The 27,424-nt window shown below is 35.5% G+C and overlaps 3 protein-coding genes across 9 annotated transcripts in view; 1 reads left to right on the top strand and 2 right to left on the bottom strand.

The window, feature by feature from the left end:
* Positions 1-27,424, top strand: part of Tsp26A (Tetraspanin 26A) — a 90,889-nt gene that overhangs the window by 9,947 nt on the left and 53,518 nt on the right. The window contains exons 5-7 of one of the 6 annotated variants that reach the window (XR_012719299.1): positions 6,175-6,291; positions 6,420-6,663; positions 6,721-6,794. Coding sequence is in view for 2 of the 6 variants with exons in the window: in XM_075295252.1 (XP_075151367.1) it covers positions 5,495-5,605; positions 6,175-6,291; positions 6,420-6,488 (297 nt within the window). In the remaining 4 variants the exon portion in view is untranslated. The other 5 variants (XR_012719297.1, XM_075295252.1, XR_012719298.1 and 2 more) reach the window with 5 other exon arrangements.
* LOC142227679 (uncharacterized) lies at positions 3,527-5,026 on the bottom strand. Of its 2 annotated transcripts, XM_075298124.1 has the most exons (3): positions 4,698-5,026; positions 3,745-4,628; positions 3,527-3,659 (listed from the first exon to the last, which is right to left on the bottom strand). In XM_075298124.1, exons 1-3 carry the CDS (start codon positions 5,017-5,019, stop codon positions 3,615-3,617), a joined length of 1,251 nt encoding a protein of 416 aa, XP_075154239.1. In that variant the 5' UTR covers positions 5,020-5,026; the 3' UTR covers positions 3,527-3,614. The 2 variants fall into 2 exon arrangements, with proteins under 2 accessions (XP_075154239.1, XP_075154238.1); XM_075298123.1 differs by having other exon boundaries at positions 3,745-5,026.
* Positions 23,811-26,375, bottom strand: LOC142225479 (uncharacterized). Its single transcript, XM_075295250.1, has 2 exons — positions 26,130-26,375; positions 23,811-25,781 (listed from the first exon to the last, which is right to left on the bottom strand). Exons 1-2 carry the CDS (start codon positions 26,236-26,238, stop codon positions 24,898-24,900), a joined length of 993 nt encoding a protein of 330 aa, XP_075151365.1. The 5' UTR covers positions 26,239-26,375; the 3' UTR covers positions 23,811-24,897.

The following is a 27,424-nucleotide window of genomic DNA, read 5'->3' as shown; positions in this document are numbered from 1 at the left end:
TAGATATACCAAAGCATGCAAAATAGCCCCTTAATGTCTTAGGGAATAAAATCTCGAAAATATTGATTTCTCTTGCCGATTACAATGGATCAACATATGGCGAATAATGCTGTAGGTTAGGTTAGGTTATGGAGGTTGACACCAATCCGAACTAGCGGGTTTGTGTCCACTTAGACCATAGTTGGTCCATTGTGATTCCTCTAAACTTCTTTTTCCTTCTCCTCCACGTGTCCGTCATCTTCTGGCCGGAATGAGTCCATTGTATGATAGTGTATCCTTGGAAGCGCCTAGCTCCTCCACCCCGAAGACTTGATGAAGACGAGGATATTCCTCAGGCTGCATTCTCGCAAGTCGGTCAAAGTCTGAAAGAAATAAGAGCCGAGTATCTTGTTTCTTCTGAAAGATAGTGCTGGACACTGGCACAGGAAGTGAAAAGAGTCCTCCGTAGCATCGGGGTCCAGACACCACCTACAAATATCATCACTTGCTAGGCCTATCCTTACCATATGTTTCCCCAAGGTGTTGTGTCCCGTTATGATGCCTATCATAGACCTTACATCCTCCCTCTGTAATGACATCAGGACCTCAGAGTTCCTAGTATTATTGTCATCCCACATCAATTTGGTTTGTTCTGCCTCTTCATTCCCCTCTATGCCATAATGTCCAGGTACCCAGCACAGAGTTACATTATGCTGTTCAGTGAAAACCTTAAGCTCTCTACGACAGCGGCTGACTACCTTCGACCTTATGTTCGTATTGCCCAGGGCCTTAATAGCTGCCTGACTATCGATGAAAATGCTGATATCGCATCTAAATAGCGGCCTCATCGATATAAGTTCTGCAGCTTTTGCAATAGCAAATATCTCGGCCTGGAAAATGCTACATTGTTCGTCCAACTTGAAGGACTCCTTAAGTCCCAACTCCTTGCAGTATATTCCGCTGCCTACACCTTCTGTCATTTTAGAGCCGTCAGTATAAATGTTGAGACTCCCAAAGTGTATCCTGTTTACGTCCCAGTCCTCAACGCTCGGGATAATTGAGTCCAGGTCACTCTCAAACATATGCCATGGCGCCATATGGTCCGTTCTTATATGGCGTCCGGCGTACGATATCAGTTCCGTGTGTCTGCAGCTCGTGCTCTCCAAAGAGTCCAGGCCCTTCAGTCTGGTCAGTATGACCTCTGCGGTCTTCCTTATATGCAGGTCCAATGGAATTATCCCCATCAATACCTCCAGTGCGGCTGTGGCCGTTGTCCTCATCGCCCCGGTCATATAGATAAGAGCCGTTCTATTTATCCTGCCCAATCTCTGTATATGATTGTGATGGTTAGTGATGGGCCACCAGACATGACATCCATATACCGCTACTGGCCTTATTACAGCTGTGTATAGCCAGTTGAAAAGGGCCGGTTTCATCCCCCATCGCTCCCCAACGAGCTTCTGACACGCGTATAACGCCGCATAAGTCTTCTTCATACGATCCGCTACGTTCTCTAGCCAATTTAGCCTCGAGTCCAGTACAATCCCCAGATAACGTGCCGATTTCGAGAGTGTCAATCTCGTGCCCTGAAATTCCGGATCTTTGTAACCGACCAGTCTCTTTTTCCTTGTAAAGAGCACCAAATCCGTTTTTCTTGGATTTACTCCCAGTCCACCACCACTAGCCCATTCCGCTAGAGACTTCAGCGACTCGCTCATTACGTCCGAGATCGTATCCAAGAATTTACCTGAGACCATTATGACGATGTCATCCGCGTACGCCACCACTTTTATGCCCCTATTACTCAGGGCGCTAAGAATCTCATCCACTATAATCAGCCAGAGCACAGGTGATATCACTCCTCCCTGAGGAAGCCCTCTTATAGTAGTTGCTTGTCGGTTGTAGTCTGCCAATTCAGCTACGATGTTCCTATGGCGTAGCATTGCCTCAATCCAGTTCGTTACGGCACTGCTAATACCATTTCTCTCCAGAGCAAGTACTACTTTCTCGATTTTTGTGTTATTGAAGGCACCTTCAATGTCCAGAAAAGCCGCTAATGTATATTCTCCGTATGCTATGGATTTCTCAATATAATGCACTACAGAATGTAGTGCAGATTCAACCGATTTACCCTTCAAATATGCATGTTGGCAGTTTGACAGTTTCTTATCCAATTTATTCCTTAGGTGGTTGTCCAAGACTCTCTCTAGAGTCTTCAATAAGAAAGATGTCAGGCTGATAGGTCTGAAGTCCTTGGCTGTTCCGTGTACTATTCTACCAGCTTTGGGGATAAAAATAACTTTGACTCTTCGCCAAGCCCTCGGTATGTACCCGTGCTCCAATGACGCCCTGAAAAGTCCCACATAAGTGTCCCCCAGGATGTCGAAAGACTCCTGCAGCATACACGGATATATCCGGTCTAGTCCCGGAGACTTATAAGGACCAAAACTATTTATTGCCCACTTTATGCTTCGTCTGGTGATAATAACAGAGGCCTCCTCTCTTCCTCCCTCAAAAACTTTAAAACTGCACGGATCCGATGCCATGTTTAACTCACACTCTGGAAAATGCGTGTCAAGTAGCATCTCTAGTGTTTCTACTGGTGATTCAGTCCATGTTCCATCTGGTTTCTGTAAATTCCCACTAAACTTAGGCTGTTTCGATAAAAGTTTCCGTAATCTTGCAGTATCCTTTATATTAGAAAGTTCCTCTATCACCCGGATGAAATCGTTCCTTTTCGCCTTTCTTGTTTCCTTTTTGTACTCTTTCAGACATTCCTTATAATCATTCCATGCCTGTTCATTGTCGTTTTTCTTGGCCACATTAAACAATTTCCTAGATTTCTTTCTGATGTTCATAAGATCCTTGTTCCACCAGGCTTGGTGCCTTTTGTTACGTGGTCGACTGATGGGGCAAGACTTGACAAAGGATCTTGACAGCTTGTGTTCCAAATCATTAGCCGCCTTTTCAATGTCGTCGGGTCCGGCAATCACTTTTTCCATATCAAAAGTCGGCGCATTTAACAAATGCTGCCGGAATTTGTTCCAATTTATCCTTCTTGGGTTTCTGAATTCGTCAGCAATTTTCTTATATCCTGTTCCTAACCTGAATTCTATATATTTATGGTCCGAGCAGCTCATCTCCTTGGACACTTTCCAGTCCGATACTGCAATTTTGCTGCTAGATTGCCGAATGTCAGGTCGAGCACCTCTCTTCGCGTACGGGTTTCGAAAGTATGTGCCTTTCCTCGGTTATGCACCACTATCTGATTCTCAAGAAAGTACTCCATAAGACTCTCTCCTCTGGAATTCGTATCTGTACTTGCCCATAATTCGTGGTGAGAGTTCGCATCACAACCAATTATAAAATCCCTGTTTTTTTCCTTACAATATCTCACCAGTTCCCTCACAATACGAGGTGGTGGCATGATATCATCATCATGCGAAAAGTAGGCCGATGCCACAACTAATTGCCTCGCCCCAATACTTATTATCAGCGCTGTCTGATCTCTATCACAGAATTGATTCAAAAAGAAACACTTTAAATCCTTTTGTACCAAGATACAGGTCCTTATTTTATTTAAATTGGCATGAAATTGATTATAATTACTATGCTCCAGTCCCATCACCGCTCCTTTATTTGTCCATGGTTCCTGCACCAGGGCGATATCTATTTCGTTCCTAAGTAAATGGAGGATAAGATTATTTGAAGCCAGTTCACAATGATGCAAGTTTACTTGAAGTACTTTCAGCATCATTTACTTACAGGGCCTGTTTTTAATCTCTCCTCCGCTCCCTTGATAGGTCTTACAATAGCGCTGCTAAGGCCTACGTTGAATCGATGGCTATTCGTCTCTAGCCTCTCCAAAGTCTCCGAGTTCACCGCCATGACAACACTTCTGCCTGCGTCGGTGGAGGGATCCATTTTCAATATCGCCCAGTCATCTGTTGGGTAGTTACTCTTATTTTGGGCCTTTAGCAACCCCAGTAGGCGGTCTTGCGGCAAAATGGGCCCCGTTATGAAGACCCTCACTCTGGGTTGTGTCTTCACCTCCTCTTCGTGAATGACTTTCAGTTTAGCTCCCTCCCACAGTTGCAAGCCCTCTATGGCTCCCTTCAGCCAAGCAAGGGTTTCCCCCGTCTTGCAGTGTAGGATTTTATGCCCCTGCTTTGACTGTATGTTGCCAAAGAAAGGTGCATCGTCCTCCTCTTGGCGAATCCTTTCCGATACCTCAAATAGTAGTTTACTTTCAAGTATCCTCCAATTTTCTTCCGTTAACTTCCTGTCCCTGTTTGAATCATCCACTATGGCCACCTTTATACAGCCCTCATTATACAAATTCTTCCCTTGGTCCTTTCGGGGTTTTTTGACCATAGTGACCTCTGTGGAATTCGTGTCCTTAGTTCTGTTCCTCTTGTGGCGTCCAATTTCCTCGGAGTCAGGGTTTAGTGACACATCCTCTACCGGAATTTTAGATCCATTAGATTTCTCGGCGGGATTTCGAGCTAGGCTCGGCATTCCTTTCGAGGCCTCTAATGGACTGGACGCACACAATATCTCGGTACTATCTATCTTTCCCCTATCCTGGTGGAGGGAAGACGAGCTTGGCTCATCTACCCTACTTTTCTTGCTTCCCTCTTCAGCTATGGCTAAATCGGCGCAAGTGGTTGGGCGAAAGTTCAATATAGGGTCATACTCATTTTTATATTTCATATTACCTTCCATGATCTCCTTGTTTGTGAGCTCCCACTTCTTTATCGTATCATTTGCCTTAAGTAGACGCCTTTTGTCGTTCTCAGACATATCTGCCTTTCCCGCTAATTTCTGCTTCAATCTAAAGGCCTCTTTAACCCTTAGAAAGAAGAAGGAATCAGACGATGAAATGCCGTCTGACCGATCTTCGGCGTCTACCTCCACATCCCTCATCGCCTGCACCAGCGACCCAGTCACACTGGTCGATGCTTGTCTTACCGAGCCCTCCATGCGTCTCTGGTGCTCCTCGACCAACCTTTTTGCGTTCGTCAGTCGCACGGTCTCCATCTCGGACAGTGTGTCCTTCTTTGACAGTCTACGAATGCACAATCTCGCATAATGCTGTAATATGAGCACTTCTTGAATAGAAACGAATATTGTAGAAATAAACAAAAAATCTAAAAAAATATCTGCAACCAACTGCATAACATTTTGAGAAACAATTCGAAAATTACCGAAAAGTATTTATTATTGTCATTACAAGTTAGCCATTATAACTCACCGCAATGTAATGCAACGTGTAATGACTGTGGTTACCTAGTTTTTGCTGGGAAGGTACAAGAAACTATGGATTGAAACAATTGATAACAAAAATAATACCATAAAGTAATATATTACTTGTTAATCTTAAATTAAAAATAATTTTATAACATAGATAAATTACAAACGTATAATTTATGAATTTAATAACATAATACTTTACTTGTTTGTTTATCCTTATATAACATGCTTTCACTATATAACACAATTGGTTAATTCTTAGCCTGTCGACAGACACATATATGAACGTGGTTGCTTAAGAGCTGGTGAGGAATATTTGGAAATGCATATTGTTTCTATTTGGATATACATCATGCTTACGGTTTTTTGGCAGGTTAATATTTTTGAATAAATTTTGGTCATATGCAAAAATTAATTAATCTATATATGCTTACATTTTTATGTTTTTTGGTAATTGTTTTTAATTTATGATATATGTAATTTGTGTGAAAGATAATCTAGGAAGGAAACTGACATGACATTGGGTTATCCTGTTCGAAGCTATTATACTCCCACTATTAAACTCCACTTCAAAAAACTATGATTCGACATAAACCGTCGTAAAAAATAATTTATTGGTCTAGAAAGACTCAAAGATGAATAATTTACACATCTACAAATGAACATAACAAATAGTCTTTTTTATGTACACATCAATTTTCGTATCTACAACTATTTGGTGTTAAAAATTTTCCTTAAAGTTCAATCAAAAATTCAACTATTGCGATATTTTTAAAACGAAAAATATTTAGTTCAACGTATTTTAGCCATAAAAAACAGTGGATTCTGTATCTTCTTTTGATTTTAGGAGTTAATTTAAAAAGCTAGAAGAACGTTTTGTTAATTCTTTTATTTTTTATTTGTCGACATTTTTATGTTTTTGTTCTTTCTTTTTTATTAAAGAGTTTTGAGATTGCAAAAATTATTTACGATAAGGGCTGTGTTCAGGCTGGCGAAGAATGGATGGAAAGGAATCTCATTTTAATTTCAACCAGTGCTATTATTGCAATCTTTTTTCAGGTTTGTTTTATTAGTTTTGATTTTCTTATTTTTTGTTTTTTTTTTTTATATTTTATTTGCTTTATTCTTGCTTCTCAATTCTTTCTGACCATTACAACGATTTACTAATTACCGTACTTCTATTACAGATTCTCTTTGTCATCTTTACCCAAAACCTACGATCCGATATAAACTCCCAAAAATCCAAATGGCACTGACAATTACCGAACGCCCCTTAAGAAAGGATTGTTGCCGTCTAAAAAAGGCATTTTATATCCTTTTGGACGTTAGGGGAAATCTTATGTCATCGCAGGAGAGGAAATACTCATGATCGCACGCTGTTTTTTACAGCACATGGAAAATTCTGCTAAAATATGGAAATAATGTTACTGAGTATGTAAGCAAATCTTATGTCTACAAAATACAATTACGTTGCCAATTTTTTAATAGACTAGCACCGAAATTGAAGAATATGAGGAAACAAAAAAAAAGAGAGAACTATATTTTCACTATGTACTATTTAAGTAACTACCTGCCCTTTATCTTCTAGTTGTGTGTACCTAATTGATAAGAACACTTATGTTTATATGTTTGAATGTTTGCAAAAATATTGGCATTATATATTTATTGCAGTTAATGCGAAAGTTATTTAAACCAACAGTTATGAAGAATGCAGATTCAGATTTCTTGTTTAGTAATCAAACGTACAATACCCCACGGCGTGGATCTATTGAAGTTGATATCACAGATTACTCGAATATGATTTATAATATATAGCTTGATGAGCTGATTATAACAGAAATGATATAGCCTAGGGGTCAATAAAAACTTGGTTGACTATACGCCCTTCATATAATATCCAATCCAATATAAGTTTTGGGTCATATTAAAGCATGATTAATGACTTATTTAGGAGAAATAGCGAAACATCTAAATAGGATATTGAAAATTTTGATGTATCTAAGTATTCACGAACATTTTTCCATTTAAAATTTTAATTGAATTTTAAAAAAATACTCAATTAAAAATTTATTTGAATCAACAAATTTTTTAATTGAAACAAGAATCAATCACAAATATTAATAGTATCAATAGTATCAATTTTTAATTGACCTAATTGAAGGTCAATTAAAGGTCAATTTTTTATTTGATACTATCATTTCTGTGATTGAAGACATTTCAATTTAAAAATTAATTGGATCAATTAATTTCGTGATTGATGGGGGATGCCAAAATTATTTTTCTGCCAAAAAATACTTGTTGACGTGCTTGGAAATAACGATGGAGTATTTGTCAATAATTTGAACTCCAGGCCAAATAAATCTTAATATACGAAAGAAATAAATCAATCTAATATGAGGCTCACAATCAGAGAATGAAGCCGACCCATTTTTGTCGGCGGCGGCTGACACTAAATTTTTGCCTCCGGCGACGGCGGCTTGACAGCTAAGTCGATATAAATTTGTCCATTCAGCTGCGGACAATTATCCATTATAAAATCAATTTGAAGTTATTCGAATGGTAATGAGATTAGTTGTACAACCAATATCACAAACAAATTTACTTTTCATTCAAATTTTCTACAGCTACATTTTTGCAAAATTATTATAGCAGCTTGAAAATGATTGGTTGCGTTCAAAATTTTGGTAAATATAAGACAATTATATAAAAATTTTTCTGATTTGAATTGATATTTTTGATTAATTGGCGGCTAAATTTGAGTCGAGATGAGTCGACATATTCGGCGGCGGCATCGACTGGCAAAAATGGTCGGCGGCGCGACTCGGCGGCTTCATTCTCTGCTCACAATACGATTAGCATGGATTTATCGTCTGATAAATCGACTCAATTTATCGTGACCATAAAACTACATAACAGTTTGATGGTCCTAAATAGGAGTAGGATGATTATTTTTTAAGCATCATGAAACTATGTAACGCAGAGATTACTTTAATGCCATTTTTCTTTTCAAATGGGATTTAAAGTATGAATGTCCACTTTTTGTGATAACGTGATTGCCATCGAGCTTCTCTACATTAATTTTACGGAACTTTGAGTGATTTTTTCCGCCTCTCACCTGTAAGCCACATAAACGATTTATACCAATTATTTATTATAGTTACACACCTTTTCTGATTATTGTCCTAAGTTCTTATTTTTGCCTAGTCGTAGAAGAAGATGTGGATGAGGCTGTGTTAGTAGGGATTGATGGGTTATTCCTAACAACCAAATTTTGCAGTTTTTCTGCAATTTCCTCGGAGTCAGACATTTTCTACTATTTTCTATTATTACTTTTTTGTCCATTTAAGAAATCTGAGGGTCTGCGTCCGGTAGTTGAGTGTATAGAGTTATTGTAAAACGTTAGTACTTTATTTAGTTCTTCTTCTACAGTATCAATTTTTTTATCAGAGTCGTGTCCAAGAATTCTAATATGTTCGTTGATCGGATTGAGCAGGCGTGCAATAGAATTAGATTTCTATATTTCTTTACCTTAGGAAGTTGATTAGAGGTTGTGCTTTAACCCCTAACTCGTCCGTAACAATAAGTAAGCGCTCTTTTAAATAGTTCTATTTTTATTGCTTGTGCAAATTTGGTGAGCTTGTCCATAAACGTTAAAAATAAGGTACTTCTTATACTATAAAATTAGCGGGAGGCCGCTAAAGGAAAATTTTTGGCAGTTTCAAAAAGACAAGGATCAGAATATTCTAATTTTAATCGGTCATTGTCGGAATTCTGTTCAGATGGTACGTCATGAACGAAATTGAAGTCCATCGGTTCAGGGGCGGACGAAATATCATACCCCCGAATTGGTTGTGCGCTTTGTTCGAAGTTTGGTTGACTTGGTAGTACATTTGAATTACTACAATTTCTTGGGAAATTTTGGTTGCGTTGGTCATATGAATTATTATATCGTGAGCTCGAAGTTTTTAAGAGGTTATGATTATTGGGATTCTTTTGATAATGTGAGTTATAATGCTGTTCCGGAAATTGGTATTTTGATATACTTGTTTGTTATTGAAATGATTATGTCCGTTTTATTGGAAATATTGTCTGTTTTGCTTATTTGATTACCATATGCATAACCTGATTTAAACAAAATTTCATTGGCTTCTTCTAGGGTGTTCGGATTGCGGCACACTAGGAAAGTCCTCATAGGTTCCAAGAACTATGGTTAGTGTGTTTGGTTGCGTCATTTTGTGTATGTAAGTTTGAAACTCTTTTTTGATCTGTTCCAACAGATCATTCGGGGTCGGACGCATAGTCCGATATCGACTCTATTGAATGTTATTGTTTTTGTGGCATCGTGTTAAACATACAAATGTACAAAGGATTCTTTAATCGGATTCCTTTTCGCGACATCTTAACGACTGCGCCAATTAAATCTTGTGAATATTGGGGTGGCTGTATCTCTTTTCTCGAACAAGGATTCTTCCATGGTAGTAGGTTTTAGGGCACATAATACTGTTCTCATGTGGATTTGAAAACGTGTGACGAAAGTTTGTTAGGCAACTTGGATATTACTGTTGACTTCATTCAATATATTTTCTTGTCCTCACTTCTGATTTGAAATGGCTAATTTGCTTTGTATAAAGTTGTACAATTATATTTATAAATAGTAAATATTTTCATGCACATTCTCTGTGCTTGTTTATTGTATAACATCTGTTTGGGAATGATGTTATCTACATTTCTTATAAACGATGTTAGGGCTTTGAAGTGCTATAGCTTTTCAATACTATGTTAAAGGAATTATGCCTAAAGTCCTTAGCTAAGATTGTTTGCTGCTGCGCCCAAGGCTGTGTTACCTGACTGCACGGAGGATTAATTAAAAAAATTATTATTTATTATTTGGGTCATATTTTCTTTTTACTAAAATTTCAGTACCGTTTTTCACTGTAGTTTTATTTGATTTTTTTTGTCCAAGTTTTAATTTGTGACATTAATTAATGTAACGTAATAATAAATATTTTCGCTTTAACAAATAATATGTTGTTTTTTATATATTTTTTATAAGTTCTTTTTCATAGAACGTTTTTATCTTTTTCCGTATGACGTTTCGGGGATACTAATACGTTTTGGTATCCTATCGACTGTGCCAATTTTAGTCTTCGATAGACTATTTGTATTTGTAAAAAAGACCGAGGAGGTAAAACCTTTTCTTTTTTATGGAAGTTTGCTTTCGTTTTGCGTAAACAGCTCAATCACAAAGAGAAACGTTTTAATAGATTGACGTTATGATAAGAACTGATTTTTATTCCTCCATGCAATTTATATATAAACTAAATATTGTTTGGTTAAAAACTTAAAAAATAAATTTTTTGACTGACACAAACTTGGGGTTATGGTACACACAAAAAAATTTCACGAAAATTTTTCCAATTAAAATTTTAATAGAGTTTTAAAAAATATTCAATTAAAAATTTAATTGATTCAACAAATTTTTTAATTGAAACAAAAATCAATCATAAAAATAATAGTATCAATTAATTTTTTAATTGGATCAATTAATTTTTTAATTGGATCAATTAACTTTTTAATTGGCCTTCAATTAATTTTTAATTGATACTATCATTTCTGTGATTGAAGATATTTCAATTAAAAATTAATTGGATCAATTAATTTCGTGATTGAATCAGAAAAAAATTTTTTGTGTGTATTTAAAATAAAAACACGTAATTTGTCAGAGATTTTGATGCACTCTCTAGTGCAGTCTCCTCTTTATTAATTAACCAAAAACAATTTACTTATCAACTATCCCTAAGCTATAGTTAGGGGTGCACATCTGTGAATATGCCTTGTCAGCATATTCACAGGGTTGCACATAGCGAGTGTGCATATGCGTGAATCGAGTTACACTCGTAGACGTGTCTAGTGACTGTAGACGTCTGGCGTATGCATATGCATGAGTCGAGTTATAAATGTAATCGTCTGACATATGCACACTACACCTCCCTTTTCAAAAAAAAAAAAATGATTTTATCAGTTTTTAATTACTATTACAGTTGTTTTTTTACTAATTACATAATAGTTATCATTATATTGATGTGTATTATTATCATATATACATATTTTATTTTATTAAATTTACAGTTTTTTTTTTCACTTATTACAAAAATAGTTATTATTAATTATTATATATACATATATTATTTTCTTACTAATACAGTTTTTATTTTTTTAATTATTGCAAAAATAATTATCATTATATTATTAATTATATAGTTATTATTAATGATTGCTCTTATAATATATATATATATATATATTTTTATATTCGGGCCTTTTTTCTAATCCCTATACATTTTTAACCTATCACTGTGCACAGTATTTTTTTCTTCTATTGCTACCTCTTATTACATTCCCATTACTACCTAACTCTTCTACTCTAAATGGTCCTATATATATTTATTATCTAATTTGTGACCTGCCTCATTTCTAAGGAGCACAGAATCACCTATTTTAAAAGTTGGTACGTACTTTTTCGTATCATACCGCTCCTTTCTCTTCATTTTTGAAGTTTCCCATGCGGAATTCTTCCGAATACTAATTCTAAAGGACAATATCCATGCGAAGTAGATGGTGTTGTATTATAACAATAAGTAAAATACTTTAACCACACATCCCAATCGTCTTTTTCAACTGATATGTATGACCTTACATATTCGTTAAAAGTCCGATGACTTCGCTCTACCGTCCCAAGGGTTTGGTGATGATAGGCTGTGGACGTTATATTTAAATATTTACATAGATGTTCAATCAAACTATTTTGTTACAGCATACTCGTTGCCTTGCTCGGACTTCGGAAAAGGCCCAATGGTATCAACGAGTACGATATCAAAGGGTTTTGGTGGCGTAGGCATCAGGGTCATTGGAACCTTTGTATGTCGGGAAACTTTTGAAAGCTGGTAATTTTTGCAAGTTTTCACATACTTGGTTATGTCCCGAACTATACCTTTCCATAAAAAATGCCTTTTAATTTTGGCGTATGTCCGAGTAATTCCCGTATGAGCACCTTCAACAGGATCGTCGTGATACCTCGTCAAAATATCCTTTATTTCTTTTTCATTATTTTTGTTTATGATTTTATCCTTTATTTCTTTTTCATTATTTTTGTTTATGGTGGTCACCATGGGTAGTAGCGCTACACCTACGATTTTTAAAATCTTATTGTCCATTATTTTGAAATATTCAATGGGGAAAAATTCAAATATTTGTTCACTTGGTGCCATTTGTAATTGTGTAATATTAAGTATGCCGGCTTCTTTATCAAGCCTGTGGAAGAATTGAATAGCATACAAATCCACAATACTTATTCGTTTTAAAATGGTTTTGCCACGTTTTAAAGAAGACTGGGTTATGGACAATTTTAATTTTACGAATTTTTTAACGTCATTATAATTAATGACTTCATAAACATTGGGCTTTTTTTAAAGGTTGTGTTCCGTACACGTACGGTTTGAAATGCTGAATTGCCCAATGGATGGCGATTAGTTCTTGTTCGGTTGTTGATTTATTGGCCTCACCCCTTGTAAACGTTTTGGATGCAAATGCTATCGGAAGCTGTTGGCCATCGTATTCTTGGCTTAATACTGCTCCGCATGCATATTTACTGGCATCCGTTGTAATACAAAATTGCCTATCAAAATCGGGGTATTGCAACAATGTAGGTTTTAACAATTGCTCCTTCAGGTACTCAAATGATTCATTACTCTGTGGAGTCCATTCAAATTTTATGTTTTTCTTACATAGGCGAGTAATATGCCTAGAATAAAACGAAACGTTTTTTTACAAATCTTCGATAATAATTGCAGAATGCAATGAATCGTCGGGCACTGTCGGCGTCCGTCGGTACTGGATAATTATTAATAATTTCGTTTTTACTTTTATCTGGTAAAATACCCTTATCCGTGCATAAATGTCCCAGGAAACTGACTTCGGTTCTAAAGAATGAGCATTTGTCTGGATGAAGTTTTAGGTTGTATTTCCGGCATTGTGCAAAAACGTTCTTTAAATTTTCCAGCATGTGATTTGCATTACGCCCAATTACTATCAAGTCATCCATGTAAAGAAAAGCTTTTGTAGGTTCAAGCCCTGAAAACGCAAGTGTCATCATACGCTGAAAAGAGTTTGGAGCAATCTTTAACCCATACGGCAATCGGGTGAACCGATGTGAACCTTTGTCGGTTGAAAATGATGTTATATCTCTAGATTCTTCATCAAGTTCTATTTGATGAAATCCGGACATTAAATCTAGACATGAAAAATGCCTGGCACGGCCAAGTTGATCCAGAATGTCCTCGATCCTCGGTAGATGAAATTTATCCGACAATACTTTTTTATTAATTTGGCGATAATCAACAACCAAGCGCCATCGTTTTGTATTGGAATTAGGTAGTGCTTTTTTCGGCACAAGAATAAGTGGGCTATTGTATTCAGATATGGATGGTTCTACCAGCCCATCCTTTACTAATTTATTTATCTGTTCATTTATCTCTGCTCTGTGTGTTTGAGGAATTCTATAATTTTTAATATAAACGGGGTCGTGGTCCTTTAGTCTAATTTTCTGCTTATACAAATTATTTGTTGTTATTGGTTCTGTTTCTAAACCAAAAACATCAGTATATTCAGAGCATAGTGAAAGTAAGATATTTTTAAATTCTTTTGGACAATTTTTATCAATTTTTGAAAGAATTTCTTGTTTTCTCTCATTTTTTAATGATCTTAGATTTATTTCGTCATAATTTGACAAACTTTCAGTTGCAATGCTTTTGATATTAAACATAACAATTTCAGTAGTTGTGTTGAGTAAACTAACCAAAGTGTTTTTGGCATTTACAATAGTGCTGGCAATAAAGATTCCTGGTTGAGGTTCTTGATTGATTACCAATAACTCTTCTTCTGTTGTTGTTAAATATACTTTTCTAATTACTTCGGACCGAGCCGGTAGCAAAATATTTTGGTTACTGTCTGAAAATGTTATGGGGACTTGAATATTGCAACTGATGTTATCAGGTCTTATAATAAACCAATCATTATTTTCATTGAAATTCAAAATACAGTTATATCTTTTAATAAAATCTATTCCCAGAATACCATCGCAAGGTATAGGGAAATTTTCTGGTACAACTTGACCAATGCCACTTATAATTGTAGTATTGGTCTGATTGTTTAAATTGTTTTAATAGGGATATGTCAGCACCAGTGTCCACTAAGAATGTAAGAAAGTTGTTCTCAATATTTTCTTTTACTTGTACGAAAATGCTCTGACTTATGTTTACTTTGAAAATTTTGTACTATTGTTCCCCCAAGGGATGACTCCAGTTTTCCGAATGATTACCTTCGTCAATGACTACTCGTACATTATTATTGTACGATCCACGACCTCTATAATTACCGCGGTAGCTTTGGCCACGTTTGTTTCCATTACTTTGGCCACGATAGTTGTTATATCTACGGGCTTGATTGTTACCGCGCCCACGGCTATATCCTTGTCCGCGCTAATTTTGTTATAATACCTTACGTCGCTTACTGATGAAGATTCGGTACAAGTATTAACAAATTTTGATACCGCATCATTCATATTACTACAGTTGCCTGCAGCCATTAAGAGGCGAACCTTTTCGTTTGACGCATTTTTCGTAAAAGACTTTACAGCCGTTTGGGTCGCATATTTTTCTGCCAGTTCTTGGGATAAACCATCAGATATGTATGCTGCAGAGAGAGCCTTTGTGAGTTCCTCCAGTTCACATACAAACATATTTGCCGATTTGTTCCCCTGCTTTACATTCATAATTTTTGCAGATAGAACTTCAGTCGATTGGCCTTTTACGGCAGATTTTAGCCGTGTGGCAATATCCCTTATTGAAGACTCAGGTGCGAATTCTGCTGACTGTGGGTCTAACCCGCAATAGAATTAAATAAGTATTCGTTCTCTGCTTAGGTGAATAATGGAATTGGCAATAAGAAGAGTTTCCTCTTAACGAGCTGCCATGTTTGCTGACGGTGGAGTCCTGGAGTACACCAATATTGAAAGCGTTGTTCTTTAACTGAAGATGATATACCGCCATTCCTGGATGTGTGTGAGCCGAGCTAATGGTATGATATTTGAGATGTGGATTGGGTTCCTTAACGATCAAAAGTACGAGGCCCCTTGTGTGAATTCTGCTGATTGGTCAAAGATGTCTAACTAACGGCAAAGTAAACGCCCTAAAGAAATGGTCTCCGCTCTACCTCTTGGGCGAGTGCCAAGTCTGATGGTAGATCAGTGGGTCGAGCCGAAAAAAGCACACTGCTTAGATCTTTTTTGTGACAGAAATGAAGACGTGTAATGCATCCATTCTGTATTTTTCATTCATAGACGGTGATATGGTACTGTCATATGCCATGGCACTTTTGTTCGTAAGTAAAGTCAGTTTTTATTCTACTTCGCCATAGAACTGCAAGAGTGTCATATTGGCCTGTCGTAGAGTGGATAACTCCTAGTCTGGCAATCATAGCCTTGAAGTTTAATACCGTATAAAACCAAGTCTGGGGCCCTTCACTTTATTCCAAATTATAGCCACCACCTGATAATGTTTTGAGCTTCCTTGATGAGTCTCGAAAATTGTATATGCTGTGTGCGCTGCTTGGCGCCACGAAACATAATATTAATGTTTGCCATCGAAGTCTGGCTTGTTGGGCGCCAATTATGATAATGAATTGTTGGTTAATTGTTGGTCAATTCGTTATGCTTTATTCGAGTCTCACTACAAAACTGACTAAACTTACTTAACTTTCTGTATCACAATTTTCCGATTTCACATAAAACTACAACGCGGCCGTTGTCCATCTATTCGGACCCCGGTGTCCCTAAGCTACTATGATGAGTCCTTTCAGCGTTTTTACGAGTGCGATCCTTGATCCTTGGAGTTGCTATCACCGCTGTATAGGATGTTGTTGAGCCTCTTGGCCTTCATATTCCGATTCCAATAACTTTATTTTATCAACTGAATCTTTATTGTTTGGTTTTTACAATCTTAATGTATAAGAACTTAGAAATATTATTGATTTGGCTTTTTTTAAATATTGCTGAGTTTTGAATTTTGAGTGGAGGTTTCAATTACAGATTTTTATGCTAAGCGATATTCGTTAACATTAATTTGTATCGTGAGTTGAAGTGAAGTTTTGAATTACAAAGGTTCAAAGTTTTTAGTAATTCTTTAACATAAATTTCTATTGTGAAATGAGGTTTTGAATTACAATGGTTCAATGACTTGGTTGGCATAATTTTTATTTTGCAATTTTGTTATTCTTTGAGTTAATTCTTATTGGAGATGTTGTTGTGTTTGAGGGTATTGACAACTGGGTAGACGTAACTCACGTGACACGAAATTGTCGTGACACACGAAAATTTTGGAGACTCACGCGAGAGTCGTGAGTCACGCTCATGGCAACGGCGTGAGTGTGCGTGAGCAATAAATTACGCTCACGATAATAATCCCGCTCACCAACATAAAAAGCTTAAGGGTTAAATTCATTTACAATTTTAGTGACACCTGGGATATTAAGAGTGTAATAACGCTCTCTATTTTAATAATGCTCATATTTTCAGACGCGTCGCTAAGGTAAATTACTCAAAAAATTATTCGTGAGTCGCGACATTTTTCCTGAGTCTCGATATTTTTCGTGAGTCACGACATTTTCGTGCGTGAGCGTGAATAAACCATTACTCACGCACACACCTCTAGTGTGCAGCTCCACCATACATACAATTGATGGCTAAAGTTTTGTATTCACGGTCGCAGATCTGTTTAAGTAAAAATCTATTTTAATTTTGATTAATTCTTTAGTATGTATTTTTCAATCTAAATACTTACTATCATGGCATTTAGACTATGGAATCCGCATATATTGAAAAACATATGCTCGTTGCTACACGGCTTTGGCATTCCAATGTGTGTTCCATCTACACAGCTCATCACTAAAAAAGCAATATGTTTGAATCACAGCAATTTACACAATTTACTCACATATACATACCTCCCGGAATTTTATATTTTGTCACAAATGCTTCTCGGCATGTCGAAAATCTTTCCACATCAAATATTGCTTAAACAAAGCTTTGTCTCCATTTCCCTTAGTATCCGATGTGATATTTTGCACAAAGCACTTTGATTTAGACCAATCGAAAAATCATTCCCGACCCAGTATTAGAAACTTCCATTGGATAGAAGCGAAAGTGTTGCCGCTAGTTGCAAAATATGTGGAACTGCAGTTGGCATATGTCCGGAGAATTGTAATTGCGATAACATATGCTTAAAGACTTCCTTCGTAAGTCGGAATCTTTGTTTAAACCTTAAATATAATTACATCAAATAACAACACCTTTACACACTGAACACGTGCATACTTACATACTCCGGCAACGATAGTGGATTACTCTTGTCACCAATATTTTTCCTAATGATATTTATGGCGTTCGTCATCTTCTGAATCAGATGATGAACCAAAAAATATAAATTCCATGTCCATTTTTATTGAAATTTGATAGCAAACAAAACAATTGTTTACATTCGTTATTAGGGATGGCAAATGTGAAATGTTACAAAATATCACTAATCAATCATCTAATAAAATCGATTATTTCATAACAAATTACGATCGAATGTCATCATCTGAACAATCTACTCGTGTTGTAATTATTTTGTATACGATAATGTATTTGATATCTTAAGCGGCAATTAGACCCCTGAATTTGTTCAGGAACAGCAGCCCATCCTCAATATTTTCCACCGATTATGATGGTCCGCTTCTTAACAGTTGGGCGATGCAGTCAAAATTGCAAATCTTAAGACTATCATATTTCATACAGTTTTTTATTATGCCAAATCTTTCATTTTTACACATCAATTTTACACATCTTTAAATCTTAACTTATAAACGTGGTTTCCAAATTTTATCGGTTTTAACAATGTGTGTTTACAGGTTTCATTATTTTTTGTAGGAATACTGTTTATGTAAATTAGACTTTCGTGATTTGATGCAATTTTAATTGTGACACATTTTAAAAATTCAGAGATGCTTTCGATGTAATGTTCTAATTTCTAATTTTGAAAATATGAATGAATTTATACCAGATTTTGTCCATTCTTTCATCCTTAATAATTCCAAGCTTATATTTTAATTCATTTATTTTGCAATTGAAGAAATTTCTTCATGTTTTGAGTATTTTAAAATGTTATTAGTAATGTTAGTGATTTCCTTCAGTATCTGTATGGATAATTGATTTATGATAACCAGATTATTGTTATTTCTTAGTATGTTAATGTCTATATCCTGTACTATGCTGAAGTCATGGTGGTCTGTCGTTCCGTTTGGGTTTTAGGTGTAGTATGCAGTATTTTATTTGGGAAAGGTGGTGGTTTAGGAAGGGAAGAAGATGGTGATAGGTTTCTATATTTTTGCCAATAACTACTTCAAGTCGCTTAATCACTTCATCATATATTCTTAGGTCAAAAACATGAACCAGTTTGAAAGTGCCCGTTTGTATTTGGGCTAGTCCGACATCAATAGCAACCATCTTGGAATTGGAATAGTCCAAGACGCGGGACTCCCCACACACTGGCCTAAGCCAATTAAGAACCCGTAAAAAAATGTCGTATAGTAATTTTTTGATGTACCTTTTGTGTACCATTCTCCCACTTTCGGTAACAACGGTGGTATTCCTGTCTTCTTTTACTATTTCTTCTTTTTATCTATCCGTCAATTTTGTCCCTAGTTTGAAATTCGGGACCTTTAGATTCATGATCCACGTTAACGGTCGGTGGTCAGTCACGATTTTAAAAATTATATTTTTAATTGTATATATATGAGTATATAAAAGAAGGCACAAACACCTTTTGGTTTATTTGCAGATCCTGCTACTTGAATAAAACAAACACAAACGCCTTTTGTTTTGTAGCTTCTGTTGCTAAATAAGTTTTTATTGTTCAAAGTGAGTTTTCTAGCTGAATGATTTTCTTAATACAATTCTATAACTTAACTTATGCTAAAAATAATTACTACGCGTTTCATAAAGTTCAATAATTTTGCTTATGCTAAAAATGATTATTATGTGTTTTATATAATTCTATAATTTAGCTTAGTGCTATTTGTACCTATATTGAAAATTTTGTATGCTTTTTGAGTTTCTTTTAAACCATTTTCATATTTAATTGGTCTTCTAAATTAATTTCAGGGAATGTCGTATTTGCTTTTATTTCTTTCAAAATAGTCTGAATAATTTTTTTCTTTTAAATCAGTTTTTCATTTGTAAATGTTAAGTAGCCGACATTGATCTGGAAATTCTCGAATTTTGTCATAAAATTATAACTTTTGTTGATCTTCTCTCTAAAGTTACAACCATTTGTAAAATTATCAAAGAAATTTTTAAGTATAATAATTACTTCTTTTATTTCTTTTATTTTTGTATTTTTGAATTCTTTGAGTGTACAACTTTATGTTTTACTTTTATTAAATATGCTTAGTATACATAGATAATCAATATCTTTAGGGGTCTCAATTGTTGTAGAAACGAGGCTGTTTTTGCTAATAGCATTCAGTTCCGAAGCACCTTTTTTCATAGAAATTTTGGATTATTCATATAATTAACCTGTCTCGATTGTATAGCTGGATACCGTGGAGGTAATGGCGGGTTTGAATATGAAACATTAGGTGAATTGTAATTAAAATTTCTTGTGTGAGGATTCTGTCACCATGGTTTAGTAGGTGGTGGACGGTTTACTATGTCCGTCGAATCTGTCCTAACTCTTGTCTCCTTTGCATGTAAAATGTTGTTTCGCATGGCCAGGGTTTGATGTTCAAGACAGGGGGAGTAGGCCTCGGGAAGAGTCTTTGGTTTCTGGATGATAATCATCCGTTTTCAGACCATGTATAAAAATGTCCAACGATCTATTGTGATATGTCTCGACAAGAGCCGTAACCGTTTCCTCACTGTATGACTCAGTCTTCAATTTATTAACTATCAGCGACAGTAAGTAAGTAAGTAAGTATATTTTTATTGAGACTTATTCATTTCGATTACAAAGTTGATGTGTACTTATCGATAAGTTATGGTAAACTTAGAACTATATCTGTCTTGTTCTAATACACGATTTATAATGTAAAATAGCATCTTGCTTAATAGAAAATATTTCGATTGTGCGTATATTGCACATTATATGAATGAAAATAAGGCTTGCTCTTGACCTTTACTGTTTCTTACAGAGCGTGGATGTCTGCGTTATTATAATAAATAATTAGAATCTACAACTATAAAACACTTAAAACGAAATAACAATTTTTGTTAGCGACGAATACTAATACGGTTACATGTAGAAAATACATAATAATAGTTTAACCTTAATATCACAGTTTAATCGAATATGCAGGAGCATAATACAGGTACTTTGTGTTTTGATGTTCATGAAAATAGTTTCTATGACTAGATTAAAAGAAGAAAATGTATATAATTATTAATTATCCCCTGTGTGTCGCAGGTGTTATTTTCTGGTAGAATTGCGGCAAAGTATGACTGGCTGATTCATTGTCAGAGATTTCATTGATGATGGCAACGGGTGAAAGATATTTAAAATCAGACCAATTAGAGTATTTTTCTATATTATATATTGTGCTCAGCAATTCATTTTCGTGTGTCTCTAGTCTCTCAATAAATTTTCGCTGGATGCTGAAAGCGTATCTGCATAGTGGTTGAATCCCTGATGTTTCGTAAATATGGGAATTGGAGAATTTTTTTTCGCGGCTTTGATAATGTTTATTGACGCATTTCCTCAAGATTTTCCTTTCCAGTATCTCCAATTCGTTGGCTACTGTCGGGGAGATAGTGAACCAGATTGGAAATCCGTATATCAACATTGGTCGTATGGCAACTTTGTAAAGTAGAAGTTTTGTCTTTTGTGGTAAGTACTTGTTTCCCAGAATGTAAGAGAATGACCCAAGTACACGTTTTGTCTTTCTCAGAGTTTCTCGTGCATGTGTGTTGAACTTTAGCAAGTTGTCAAATGTTACTCCAAGATATTTTATTTCCGTCTCGAATGGAATTTCGATGTCATTTAGTGTAAGTTTGAGTGTTTTGCTCTCAGGGACTACAAACCTGGGGCATTTACCAGATGCGTTTCTTATGCATATTGCTTCGGATTTTGAAGCGTTTATTGTTATACCCCATTTAAGGTAATAATCAGTTATGATGTTGAGGTGTCTGGTTGCTTTGCTAAGTGCATCCGCCGGAGATATGCTATGGGCGTAAATTAGACAGTCGTCCGCGTATAGTATTGCTTGGGAGCCAGCATGGATATGTGGAAAGTCATTTAAGAAAATATTGAATAGGTAAGGAGCCAGAACGCTACCTTGCGGCACCCCACTGTTGACGTCGCCATAAATTGAAGAAGTCCCTTGGATATCAACTGTAAATTTTCTGTTGGTGAAATAGCTGGAGAGTATTTTTATTATATATGGGTCAGTTTCCAGTTCGACTAGCTTATACAAAATTCCCATATGACAAACAGAATCAAATGCCTTTTGGATGTCAAGGGCGATGGCGACAGTACAGTTTTGGTTCCTGAGATTTGAGGTTATATCGTTGTGTAATTTGAAAAGTGCATGTTGAGTGGAATGATTTTTTTTGAACCCAAATTGGAAAATTGATATGGGGTCGAATATGAACTCATTTTCAATTTTTTCTTTTAGGATATGTTCAAAAAGTTTTCCTATGTTGGAAAGAAGAGAAATTGGACGAAAGTCTGCCGGCTCAGAACTAGTGGCCTTTTTCTTGATGGGCAATATCTTTGCCACCTTCCAGGCTGAAGGAAAGTATCCATTATTAATGCAGTGGTTAAATACACTGGTAAGTAGGTTTATCGTACTAGAGGGGAATTTTTTGATAATGAAATTGGAAATCCTATCAATGCCACTTGATTTTTTATTGTTTATGCGCTGGATAATAGATTCGATCTGCCTAGTATTAGTAAAATGAAAATTATCAGAGTTCTGAGATGCGTTGAAGCCTTCATTGAATGTATATATATGAGGTGTTGTATGCCCGATATATGCGGGTACTTTTGTGTCGAGGTCCGGTACGGGATTGAGAGGGATTGTACGTCGAAAGACTGTAGAGTAATATTGCTGGAAGTGATTCGCTATATCATAGGGAATAGTGGAGACATCGTTATTAATTGTTATTTGATTACAAAATGGTGATTTTGTTTTCCCCGTTATCTGATAAATTTCTTTGAAGGCGTACGGACCAGGCTTTATATTTTGCAGTTTTTGTTTAAACTTTTCAGCCTGCTCAATATTGACCGATTCTTTTATGATAATTTTTAATAGCTGTATTTGCTTAGAGATAATAATGTACTCACTACTTCTTCTATTCCCAGTACGATGGAAGATGTTTTTCAATTGCTTCTGCCAGATGTGTTTCACTTTAAATAGCTTTTTCGTCCTTTCTGACAGGGGGAACTTATTCATGCCTGTTCTGGCTCACACCGCATTGTGCACCACACTATACACTTTCTACACACCACACACAAAGTTAGTTGTTCTGAGTCACACGTGTGAACACTTTTTTCGGACTTCTAATCGAAAAATGTGACAGCTGATTTTTTCTGCAAGCCATATTATTTGCAGACAGAAATTATAAACAAAACATATTTTGCCGGTATAAACATAAAAAATTAAAAGTAAGTGCGTAATTCAAAGCCATAAAATGCCTGCCGGATTTTTGTTAGCAGTGAATAATGTAAGGACAAGAGCAATTTATCAAGAACAAATAAGAAGGCGACAATTGCGTGATGCTTCAAATCTGTTTTGATTTGTTTTTTTTCTATCCCTCCCCAATGTTACTCATGAACAAACGATCGCCGGGTCGTTCTCTTTTTTGTTTTTGACGGCGGAGAAGTTTTTATTTTGGTTTTGGTCAAACAGTTTTTAACATCCATACATTAAAGGAAATTTAATTATAGTGAGCATAATTACCTATTCTGTTAAGGTTTTTTCTCATTTGTATAGCTTAAATATTTACAATAATATTTCAAACAAATTTTCTATCGTGGCGGCCTCCATGTGCAGAAAGATATTGGCGGCGTTAGTTTTTTTTAATTGTTCAGTGATTTGTGCACCAAGAACACTTTGCAGAATTGAAGATGCCATATTTTTCATGCAATAAATTTGGTAAAATTCACTTTTCTTAGCCCATTGATTTTGTAAAAGTTATAATTTAATTACCTTATATTTTCAAAAAGACCTTTGATTTGTTTAGGAAAGCGGCTAGTATTCACAAAAATCAAAGATAATTTTGCTTAAAACTTTTTTTTTAACTTTTAAAAATTGTGGCAACATTATACTTTCGAACACACTGAAAATCAGCTGATTAAAACAACCCCAAAATTTATACACCAATCAGAGGAAATTTCGGTTCAAATTTTAGATGGATTTTTAAAATCGTGGTTTCTGCCATATATAAGTGACTTTCTCAATAAAATTTGCAAATATTTATAAAAAACATATTAAAGATTCAGATTCTGTTATTTATTAGTTATAAAAACTTCTAACTTTGCATACGATGGCTGTACACTAAGCCTACACAAAAGAAATGTTCGTGTACATTTTTCAGGTCTATGACGGTGTATAGTGTTGGCCAGAACACCTTTTAAGTGTGACACCATACGAAAATTGTACATGTGTGTACCAGAACAGACACGATTGTTGTTAATTTGTATTTGTTGAGAGTGAGCATCATGTATTCTTTGAAAACTTTTGTTGAACTCGTCTATTAAAGAGTCAATTTCAATGTTTTCCAGGTTGTTATTATGCTGAGGTAGCAGATGGCTTGAAGCTGAATTCATGTCACCGCGGAAATTGTCCCAATTGGTACTTTTGTATGATGTAATTGTAGCTGGAGTTCTTAAAAGAAGGCCAGCGTGTTCCAGTTTTAATGCAAGTTTTATTGGAAAATGATCTGAAAAGGATGGTAAAGTTGATATCAGATAGTTTGATGAATTTATATTTATTAGATGTGAGCTGATTAAGAAATGGTCAAGATATGAGGGACCATTAGGATATGATGGCGAAGAATCACAAAGTCTGACAATTTCCAATGAATGATTTTCCAGCCAATTGAGAAGAAATTTTCCATTTGCATTCTCGAGGGTATCACCCCAGTGTGGATTTTTTGAGTTGAGATCTCCTCCGAGAATGAAGGCATCAAAACTTGTGCATAATTGCAGTAATTTTTCCATGTCGGATTGTAACATTTGTACTGGATGATTGCATGGTATATACACTGAGCCAACCAAGAATCTTTTTCGGATGTTGTTAAAAAAGAATTCAATTTTAACTAATGAAGTTTTAATTCCCACGTCGTTTAAAAAGACTCTATCATAGTGGATTGTATTTTTTATGACAACAGCGACACCTATTGGTGAGTTGTCATATATAAAATTGTATCCTTCTATTTTTACCCTTTTTCGTTTCAGATGGCATTCCTGAATAAATCCAAAATCTATTTTGTTGTGATACAGCGTATTTTTAAGATCTATTTGTCTACTAGTATCAACCAGTGACCGTACGTTGAATGTTAATAAATTTATAGATCTATGGTCCATATTTAGATTTTATTTTATTTAGGATACGAAGGAATTCAGTTTTCGCTTCAGTTTTTGGCATTTTTGTATATTCAGAGAGGAATATATTCACCTCTTGCTCGATTGACAGTTCTTCTGGTTCGAGAAAAAAGGAACTCAATTTCATGAATTGTTCGATGATTGATGGCGGTTTTGGTATTGCTACGCTGTGTTGCACTGAGCGTGATTGGAATAGATCAGCAAAACTTAGATCAGGGATGACATTGGATGAACGTATAACCTTTTGTACATTATTTTTGGCAATGGTGCGTTCTTCCGCCGCCTTGGCAATTCTTTGCCTTCTAGCTGCGGCGTATTTTTTGTACGTTGGACATCCACGCCAGTTAGCTGGGTGTCCAGCTTCTTCGCAATTATTACAATACGGTTCCATATTGTCCTCTCGTTTTCGTTGACATTCGCCAGGGTTATGATTTTGGTCGCATTTTACGCATCTGTAACCAGAATTGCAGTTACGTGAAATGTGACCCCATCTTTGACATCTGCGACATTGAATTTCAGTTCCTTTTTTCTTAGGTTTTTCCCATTCAATAATTTGATTTTGTAAGCCGGTGACTTTAGAAACATCACTTATATTTTTCCCTGGAAGAAGTGAAACAAGAAAAAGACCGGTGTCAATTTTATTCTTTATAGAATTTGCTGTTGTAAATTTGACAATATTTGCCACTGTGTCAGGAACTAGGGTGTCTAATTCAGATTTAATACTTTCAATCTCAGTATTTGGAGTGAGTCCTCTCAACACCAATGCAGTTTGTTTCATCTCCTTTGGGGTGAATGAATATGAATGGATACTTTTTTCTCTTAATATTGCCATCATTGAAGAGTGGACAGCTATGTCTGCAAAGTAAAGTTTACTTTTATTTTTATTTATATTTTTAACTTTAAACGAAAAAGTAGGTATTGTGTTGCGTAAAGTATCGACCAGTGTTTTAATGTCGACATTATAAATAAAGATGGGTGGGCACCATTTTGGTTTTCCTAAGTTTTTATTATCATCATTCTTATTGTCTTTTCTTTTTGGTGGAGGTTGAGAGCTGGTGCTGGCGCTTTTAATATTAACGTCGGCTAACACCTCTAAAATGCCAAATCTGTTCTGGTCCGTTGGTTTATATCTTTTTAACTTTTCTGATAAGTCAGGAATTACGATGTCTGGGGTAGATGCATTTTCTAATCTTTGTCTCTTACGTTCATGTACTTGGGCATTCAATTGGTCATATTTGTTGTTGCCTGCAGGGCATACTTGTTGATGTTGGTTTGCTGTGGGAATTTCTTCCCCTGCCGCGTCACATTCCATATCTCAATGAAATCGTCCAGGCGTATTCTTTGCAGCTTCTGCAGTAGAAATGCCTGGGACAGTTGGTAATATTAAAATCTCCAAATATTATAGGAATTTTTATTTTTTTATTTTCCGCGAATAAATAATACGTCTGTCTGTGTTTAGTGTTGCCACCCTTTTCCCTATCAGCGACAGTTGATGATTTACTGTGGAATAAAATTCCCCTATAGGTGATGAGCCTTGCGACAATTGATTGAGCTGATGTTCTCAACAACAGCAGTGTCTGCAGCACCAATAACCTTTTGGTGGATGCTTTTGATAATTGCCCTATAAATCTTTGAGAATGGATTCAACGGTATAAATCGGTGAGACGTATTAGGTAGGACTGCCGTCAAATGTCCGCAGTTCCTTGACGCTGTCGGGCAACCGACTTATCCCCTCAATTCGATCATTGTAAGATGAAATATTAAACTATTTACCCTATGTCTATCTGGCAATGTATATAGGGTCCACTTGGTGTTTCAGTTTTTCGAAAGGTAATTAATAGGATTTCTTTCTATTTTAAAGTTACGTATAAGACAATTATTGATAATTTTCGTAATTTCTTTTTTCATATTTAATATATTTTTTTTTAATTCCAAACCGGTCCCAGGGTGATTATTTTCAAACTTGTGATGCTTGTTAATAATTTCCATTAGTTCTTCATAATTAACATCCTCTAGCATGATTGTAGTTATAATAATTTCGAATTGCTTTGTATTTAACGGATTTTCTTTCCTTGTTTGATATTTTGATTGAAGTTTTAATAACGTTGCTTTATCCATATAGTATAATGCGGAAAGATTACATTCCATTGCATTATTTATTATTCGTGTTACCAATTCATCATTAAACGTTTCATAAATATACGTTGTTCTATCTTTGTCGAATATCCTTTCATTTCTCGTTTCGTTTTTGTTATCTTTATTAAATATTATTTGATTTCTGTAATATTGAATAGGGTTTTCCTATATTTTGAAAAATTATGATCATTATCGTTCGCATTCTGTACTGTTGGTACAGGTGAAGATGATCTCTCTTTTATTATATTTATTAACATTATTTGTCCGTTTTCTTGTTTCACTTATTATTGTGACTATAGTTTATTTGGATAAATTTTATTACATATTTCACATTTAAATTCTTCCTTTTGGGTAAATACATC

The sequence above is a fragment of the Haematobia irritans genome, chromosome 2 (assembly GCF_050003625.1).
Source record: "Haematobia irritans isolate KBUSLIRL chromosome 2, ASM5000362v1, whole genome shotgun sequence".
In the NCBI taxonomy this organism is placed as follows: domain Eukaryota; kingdom Metazoa; phylum Arthropoda; class Insecta; order Diptera; family Muscidae; genus Haematobia; species Haematobia irritans.
This window is presented reverse-complemented; position numbering and strand designations above follow the sequence as displayed.